At 41.7% G+C, this 8,538-nt stretch overlaps 1 protein-coding gene across 1 annotated transcript in view; it reads left to right on the forward strand.

Annotated features, from left to right (window-relative positions):
- slc30a6 (solute carrier family 30 member 6) overlaps positions 1-8,538 on the forward strand; it is a gene marked incomplete at its 5' end in the record, with an annotated part of 272,427 nt that overhangs the window by 145,516 nt on the left and 118,373 nt on the right. The window contains 2 exons of the mRNA XM_084321298.1: positions 5,275-5,317; positions 5,962-6,027. Of these exons, the coding sequence (XP_084177424.1) occupies positions 5,275-5,317; positions 5,962-6,027 (109 nt within the window). The remainder of the gene's footprint in view (positions 1-5,274; positions 5,318-5,961; positions 6,028-8,538) is intronic.

Raw genomic sequence — 8,538 nt, forward strand, 5'->3', positions numbered from 1 at the left:
CTGCCAAGCCAACTCTATAATCAGAAGTTCTCTCTGCCGCTCAAAACTGAGGTCCATAGTGCACTATTGGTTTACAAACAAAACAAACTTATGTTGGGGCAATGACTTGCGAATACCAAGGACAAAACAGTCTGATCAAATGAAACCTCCCCACCCTGACTAACTACAGAGCCTAACTAACTACCTCAAACCGTAATCTTCGTGCTACTACATGCAGGGGGTACTTATGCACTTGAACTCTCTGGGAAGAAGTACCTGTTATACAGCCACTCTGTGCCAGAGACATGCTCCCGAGAGGACACAAGCGCAGACACAAGTGCCTGTCTCTACCCACGTTTGTAGCCGCCTAAAGGTCACACCAAGACAAGCCCCCCTATTGGGAACCTGCCATCTTTGCCCAACTGGGGATTATGGTTCCCAAAACAGTAAACACACATACTGTTTTATTAACACTATGACGACCGGCGCCCCGCTGCGATTTAGGCCTCAGATTGTAAACAAACCGATGTACTTTCTAAGAGCTTTATATATCATTTATAGTATTGCTATCTGTCCATTCTCATTGTCACTTGAGTGCATAAACCGTGCCTTCATAATGGCTTAAAGAAAATAAAAATCCATCGTTGGTTGTCATTTTATAGCGTTGTGAATATGAGCTATATCGCGCTTTTCGTCTAGGCTTTTCTGCTGGAGGCTGCAAAAAAGGCTAAACGTTGGCGCCGTTATATCAAACGCCATTTCTGCTGTATATATACGAATGAAATAAAACAAACTGCGTAGCATCCGGACTATTACAGAGCATCTATGGATGAAATGGGGGCGGCGGGGAACGCCGATTACTATTATTGATTAGCAATACAGTGTGCGTTCAATATAGCATTTTCACTGATCGATCACGTTATGTTATAAAACAATGTCCAATCCAGCTGTAATTTGGGGTAATATTATCCTACCGTCAGGCCATGTGATCGCCGGCAGCATTTCCTCACCAGGTAGATCGATATGCACATTGGCTAATCATAAATCCCATTATTCCACGCTGAAAAAAACGTCGGCAGGCTGATCCAAGATGGAGGGTCTTCTTTTGGAATCAAGGATCTATGATCCGCCCACAGAACTGTAAAAGCATTTTTTTTTTTAAATCCCATCAATGATACTGCAGTGGAGCGATGGCGCCCCTAAGCGGATCTGGCCGGTACTGCATGTTTTGAAAATCAAATATGTGGAACGATCCTGCTAGTGGATCGGGTACCTAATAAGCATTATAAATATGGAATAAAACAATAACAACTTGCCACAAGTAATATATACGTGGCTCTGGTCCACAACGCTCTTTTTCGAAACATGTATATACTCGTGAACGGACGCCATAGTGTTAAGGTATCAACACTCCAAAGCCCCAACATGAGAAATAACAAACTGTAACCAAACAAATTAACAAATCTCCTGACTACAAGAAACCTGCACAAAAACAAACTGCTACTTTCCCCAAATCCCAAAGAACAAACACCCCAACAACAAAGATCAAATCACATGTGTTACTCCCTAACACTGGCATATAAATAATTAGGCTACAAACAAATGTTAGCCAACAGGCTACAAATACTAGCTCCAAACCCTCAGGTCACAGACACTAGTTCAATTAAGTAGCCTAATTACTTTTTCAAATGAGCCCTTCTATACTCAGACAGAGCCCAAACAAATTGTCCCAACAGGAACTCCAATACAAATGCCAGTCAAATTCCAAATGCTAGCCAAATTACCAAGCTAAATTTAACCACACTAGGTCAAATTACAAACAGTCAATTTCCAAATTTCTACAAAAGGTCCTACAAATGGCACGAGCCCCCATATGTCACAAACAAAGTGCCATAGTCAAAGTTGGGTGTTGATACAACCTGTCCTGGGAGATGGGAAAGCAGACAGAGAGGGGTTAGACAGGGGAAATATATATACTGTGAGTGTGACTGTGCAGGCAGCTCTGCACTGCACAGGTGAGGGTAATTGGGTTAACAACCTACTCACTCTACCATGCTCTCTGAGTCAGTAGACTCCCCATTTGCAGGTAGAGTGGGGGTCGTCACATTATGTTGCAACCTTCGTTAATAAAGCAAACAATTATATAAATATTTATATGTAGTTAATAGAGACAAAGGCAGAATTCGACTTCATTTGTTGTTAAGACATGTTTTTATATGGGTCGGGACACTATAAAAAATACTATAGAGAATTGTCAGTGCTGTCAAGTTTAAACCTTTTTAAATCTTAGACTTAGACAAACGAAACACTTTGCTTTTATGAAATATTGTAAGCCGTCATTTGAGGCTTTATAAAAACAGCACAATGAACACAAATCTGTCAGTGCCGAGTCCGACCTCATCTTAAATAACAAACAACATTGCTTGTTATAGTTAACAAAGAGAGGCAGAGTTAATGAGGCATATGACGTTCGTTGCATTGGAGGCGCAAGATTTTGCAGGTGGGAGGGGGGATAATTTTTTTTAATAATGATATATATATATTTTTAATATATTTGAATTTTATTTTCCCGTTCGAATCCCGTGCCCATCGAACGAAGCTTTGAAGCCAAAAAGAAAGTTGCATATATGCAGCCATTTTGCTAGAGCCCGGAAATGCCAACTTTGGTTGAGGCAAAATAAAGTGAGATGCTCACGTTATAATACCATTGCAATTATTTCTGTGACAGTATATCTATTTCTGTGACAGTATATCTATTGTTAAGTACAAAAGTAATTATCTTGACCAGGCCATGATGATGTGAAGCACGATTGGCTGCAATTCTTGTATGAAAGTTGCTATATAAATAAAGTTTATTATCATTATTATTATTAGAGGAAGGGATGGAAAAATAGAAGGGTTTCTCCCCTGGCGGTCGTGATATTTTCTACGTCCAAACCCTCCTTTAACCCAAAAGATATGTCTCAACACACACAGTCAACCTACAAATGGTGGCTTGCCCCAGGAATTGTATGTCCGCTTCCCAAGCCAGATGGATGATTTAGTATTAAAGATACTTTAATACTCTCTGAATCACGATGAAACTCTCTTTTTAAATACATGGAGTTTTGACTATACTAGCTGTTTGGCTACATGCTTGATTTTCCCGTAGTGATTGTTTATAATCCATTCTCTTAGGACAGCCCAACAGTCTTTGGCCATAGCCCAAGAGACAATTTGACCTTGTACTGTTATTCTGTCATGGTGTCTTCTGCCCTAGGGTTTGTCTGTCTCTCTCACTCTCTCACTCACTCACTCACTCACTCACTCACTCACTCACTCACTCACTCACTCACTCACTCACTCACTCACTCACTCACTCACTTACTGGCTGCCTCTTTTTTTTTCTCTCTCTCATTTGCTCTCTGTCTCTGTGTGTGGCTCTCTCTCTCTTCCTCACTCCCTCTCTTTTCTCACAAACTGTCTGTCTGATCTCATGTCTGTCTGACTGTCTCTCTCCCTCATCTCCTCTTTCTGTCAATCTATCATTGTCTTCCTCCTGTCTGCCCGTCTGTCTGCCGGCTTGTGGCTCTCTCTCTGTCTGTCTTTCCCTATCCCCCTGTCTGGCTGTGTTTTTGTCTGCCTTCCTTCCAGCCTGCCTGTCTGCCTTCTTGGCCGTCTGTTTGTCTGTCAGAAACACAGATCCCTCCAGCCCTGCTGTGGGGCTGCTCTGCAGGGATTACATCACATCAGGTTGGCCAACACAGACAGAGGGAGTGGGGAAACAAAATGTTCCTCTCTGCGCAAAGCTGCCCTAATCTCCTCCTCACCCTCCACATCATATCCAGATTACATAAAGCCGGTTTGCAGCCCTGTCAGTCAGACAGACAGAAGCCAGTCAGTCAGTCAGACAGTCAATCAGACAGACAGACAGACAGAAACCAGTCAGCCAGGCCAGCAGGATAGCACTGAGTCACTCAGTATCTGACTGGCTGGCTGACTCGTGACTCGTGGACTAGCTAATTGGCTGACTGGCTGACTTGTGACTGGTGGACTGGCTGATTGGCTCGCTGGCAAACTGGCTGGCTGACTCGTGACTGGTGGACTGGCTGGCTTGGAGACTGGCTTACGTCTTTTTTATTTTGTCTGCCCTTAAGTTCCCTCGTGCATTATCTTTTTGACCTCCATAACCTCTTATCTGATGTGCTTCCTGTGCACAGTATTACATTGGTGTGCATGCAGGGGTGGGTATGCATGCCATTTTTAACACACTTTTGCTTTATTAGATTGTAGTTCACAGTGGAAAATAACAAGACATCTAGACATGTTGTGAACCTTTTTTTATTTATTTTTTTATTATTCACAATCTGTTTAACCATTTTAACAGCCAACAATACACATTCCATTTCAACCATTAATCATTTGAGCTGTTCCATAGGAGGACTTGTGGTTGTCGACTAAACATAAGCAGCTGGTTGGCATGCCCCCTGCTGAACATTTGATTATGTAATAATTGTGTTTGTATCAATTTGAACTAAATGGTTATAAGGATAAGGCCAGCGTAGTTAATCAACATAGCGTACAATTAGTTTATCCTACTAACTCATATGGTCCATCTAGTCCTCAATGGTTGTCCAGAAACTGTTAACACAAGTCACAGACTTGCATTCTGCCTCAGTAAACCGCAGCAGCACTGATCTCTGGTCAGTTAGTTCCATCTTCAGTAGTGCCTCCAGAACTATCCTCTTTCCCTCCTACCTCTTCACGTTGTTGGACTTCCCCTATAAACATTCAACTGTTTTGTCACTTTTTTTCTTCAAACTCGTCATAATAATCAGTCTGTCCCAGACACCCTGCAAAAACTTTCATCACACATCCTATAGTTTACAGTATCAGGGGTGCAGTGGTAATTTCAGAAGTGGTTGTACTCTGTTTTAAATACGCCACGTGCACGCGCGCTCCCGCATACATGTCCCCTCGCGTGCGCACAGAACAGATGATTATTATGCATAAATAGTAGGAAACATGTTTGTATAGGAAATTACTAGTTTTAGAGTCATCATGAGCCGCTGCTCCTCCCAGTTTAGGAGTAATGCTGCAGCTAACACAAAGAGGGGGACTTGTTTCGATGGCCACATCTGAAAATAAGGCGCATACCATAATATGTAACATAATAAATTATTCTTCCTTCACGCCTGATCAATACACATCTCCAACACTGATGTGTTCCTTCTCTCTCCCACATCTGAATAATAAAAGATATTAATTGTGATGTCAATTGAAATGTCTAATAGTCTCGTTCTCCATCTCTTGCAGCCTTAACTGCGTACACGTACCTCACCATCTTTGACCTTTTCAGGTGAGTAACCTTTGCTAAAGCCTCTCCAGTCATGGGTGTAATCTAGAGGGTTTTGATTTGAAAGGGAATGTAGGTGCATGGCACACTTCCTGTTAGCACAGATTATTAAATGCATCCTCCTTGATGGTAGATTAATGGACAATGTGAGTGAAAACAGCAGTTTGCTGGCCGTCATCCCACTCTAGTTTTAATTTGGGATGAGCTTTTGTTATCTGTATGAGGGCTATTATCTAATGAAGGATGCTGTCAGTAAACTCGATTTCAATTCCTTGAAAGCCTGAACTGAAGGGGAGATTTATTTATGAATGAAAAATGCTCACATTTTTGGGGTGAGCCTTTTTTATTCATAAAACATTTATTTCACTTTATTATTTATTTATTGTTTAGTTGTTGTTGCAGTGAATAAATCAAGATATCAACTGAACTAAAATTGACCTCCCTCCTGTTGACGTTTTTATGTATGTTAACTGACGTCTGTGTCTCTCTTCCTCCCCATTTCTCTATTCTTCCTCTTATCTCTCTCTCCCTCTCTCTCTCTCTTTATCCTCCCTAACCCCCTGCTGTTCCTCCATCCTTCATCCTTCCTTCCATGTATTGCTATATTCCTCCTTCCTTCTCTCTCCCTCTATCCTCTCCTCCTCCAGTTTGATCACCTGTCTGTTAAGCTCCTGGGTCACCATGAAGAAACCCAGTCAACTGTACTCCTTTGGGTGAGTAATAGAGTAGATTAATTTATCTCAAACCCCACCCATTAATCAGCCACGTGGGGCCCGATCGCCGGCCGATAACTATTATCTCGAAACACCTTGATCAGCAGAGAGCAGATATGTTCTGATTCTATGACCTGACTCTATAATCAAAGCATGATGCACTCTGAAGTGTGCTTTCTATATGTTCTGATTCTATGACCCGACTCTATAATCAAAGCATGATGCACTCTGAACTAGCACTGCTGTGACTAGCTGCTCTAGTCTACCGGTCACAAGGTATAGTCAAAATCCATACCGTAGCGCAAATTCATACCGTTTATACCGTCCACCTCTAAATAGCCCTTACCTTGACTAGGATGTACCCCAAAAAGAATATTCCAATGATCTGATCGCGATTCCAAGTATTGATGTCCATCGTGTCGCCAACATAATCCACCACACATCAAGCATTTGATTCTTCTCAATCCGACCGTTATAACCGCTGGTGGACGGTATATGGTATGAATTTGCCCTATGGTATGGATTTTGACTATACCTTGTGACCGGTAGACTAGAGCAGCTAGTCACAGCAGTAGCAATGACGTTAGCATTACTTGACGAGTCACTCGACGTTTGCAGTGGTCGTTGCATAGTGTTTAATTGTACTGAGTTTTTCTCCACTTGCTCACAGACCTTGCCATATAGTTTTGGCATTTCAGTTTGGCTAAGGAGGCTGAGAGGGTACTTGCTTTAGCGCAGCAACGGGCTAACGTTAGCTGCTAAGCTAACGTTCTAACATGACTCCGCGGCACCAGTTCCATTAGTGAGGAAAGGGGGGGGGGGGGGGGGGGGTTATATTGACTAGGCTTGACAACAGAGGTTCAAAGATAACTTTACATTTATTGGCTATTCGTTTCTTTATATCGCTTTTATTTTGGGACCCTCTCGAAAACTAGATACTGTATCTCAATGTGGTTTTCCCAATAAAGAATTTCAATATTTTATCCATCGGGCTGCTCCCGTTTCCAACCCTGTGTTGACAATGACATCCTGGTGTGACATCATCAACTACGGCGCTCAAACCTATTACATCACGCTCTCTCTCTCTCTCTCTCTCTCTCTCTCTCTCTCTCTCTCTCTCTCTCTCTCTCTCTCTCTCTCTCTGTCTCTCTGTCTCTCTGTCTCTCTGTCTCTCTCTGTCTGTCTCTCTCTGTCTCTCTGTCTCTCTGTCTCTCTCTCTCTGTCTCTCTGTCAATTCAATTCAATTCAAATAGGCTTTATTGGCATGAAATATTAACATACTTATTGCCAAAGCAAGTTCAACATACAAACAATAACATATATATTAAGCAATAAAATATCATAACATTAGTAATAACAGTAAGGACAATCAACAAGAAACATATTAATTTACAAAATGGTCACTCGATCGGGTAGTCATTTTTCAAGTGTGGCCATTCAGATACATTTTACAGGGCTTGTTCTCTTATTTTGTGACAACCGTCTACATATTTTGCAGCTAATGCTGTACACTGACTTTTCTCTCCACACATGTATAGTAGCTTTTGGTGATCAGGGAGGTGGATAAACTGTGCATCAATTTTGTTTATTTTGTCAAAGAAGACTTCTCTTAGGTCCTTGTATTTCTCACAGTATAGCAGGAAGTGAAGTTCTGTCTCAATGTCCCCCTGATGGCAAAGTGAACACAGCCTGGCCTCTCTGGGCAGCCAGTTTTGCCTGTAACGGCCTGTTTCTATGGCTAGACTGTGTCCACACAGTCTGTACCGTGTCAATGTTTTTCTTAATTTTATCTCACTCACGGTAGTCAGGTATTCTGCCACCATGTACTCTCTGTTTAGGGTCAAATAGAATTCTAATTTACTTTGAGATTTGGTTGATTTGTTCCAAAATTCTATATAGTTTTCTTTTTGTTTTGAGGTTATTTGGTTGGGCCAGATTTTTTGGTATCTGTCCTGAGGCATTTGTGGGCAGAGATTTCTGACTAGCTGGCAGAGGGGACTCTTATCTGGGTTCATCTCTTGGCTCTGAAGGGCTTTGTAGTGGTAGGAGTGGGGGTCACTTGATTTGAGGTGTGTGTAAAATTTTATGGCTCGCTTTTGAATTTGAATGATTAGGGGGTATTGGCCGAGTTCTGCCCTGCATGCATTATTGGCAGTGTGTCTGTGGACCTTAAGTAGGTTTTTGCACAATTCTGCATGCAGTACTTCTAATGGGTGTTTTTCCCATTTTGGGAAATCTTGGTTAGTTAATGGACCCCACACTTCACTGCCATATAATATTATTGGATTTATTACGGAATTTAGAATTTTGAGCCAGGTCCTAATTGGGATGTCAATTGGAATGTTCCTTTTGATGGCATAAAAAGCCCTTCTTCCCTTCTCCTTCAATTCATTCACAGCCATATTGAAGTTTCCATTATGATTTATTTTCAATCCCAAATATGGGTAGCTTTTTGTGTTTTCTAATATGTGTGTGCCTAATTTAAATGTATTATGTGAACTCTGAGACTCG

Source organism: Notolepis coatsorum (assembly GCF_963971535.1).
Source record: "Notolepis coatsorum genome assembly, chromosome: 9".
In the NCBI taxonomy this organism is placed as follows: Eukaryota; Metazoa; Chordata; class Actinopteri; order Aulopiformes; family Paralepididae; genus Notolepis; species Notolepis coatsorum.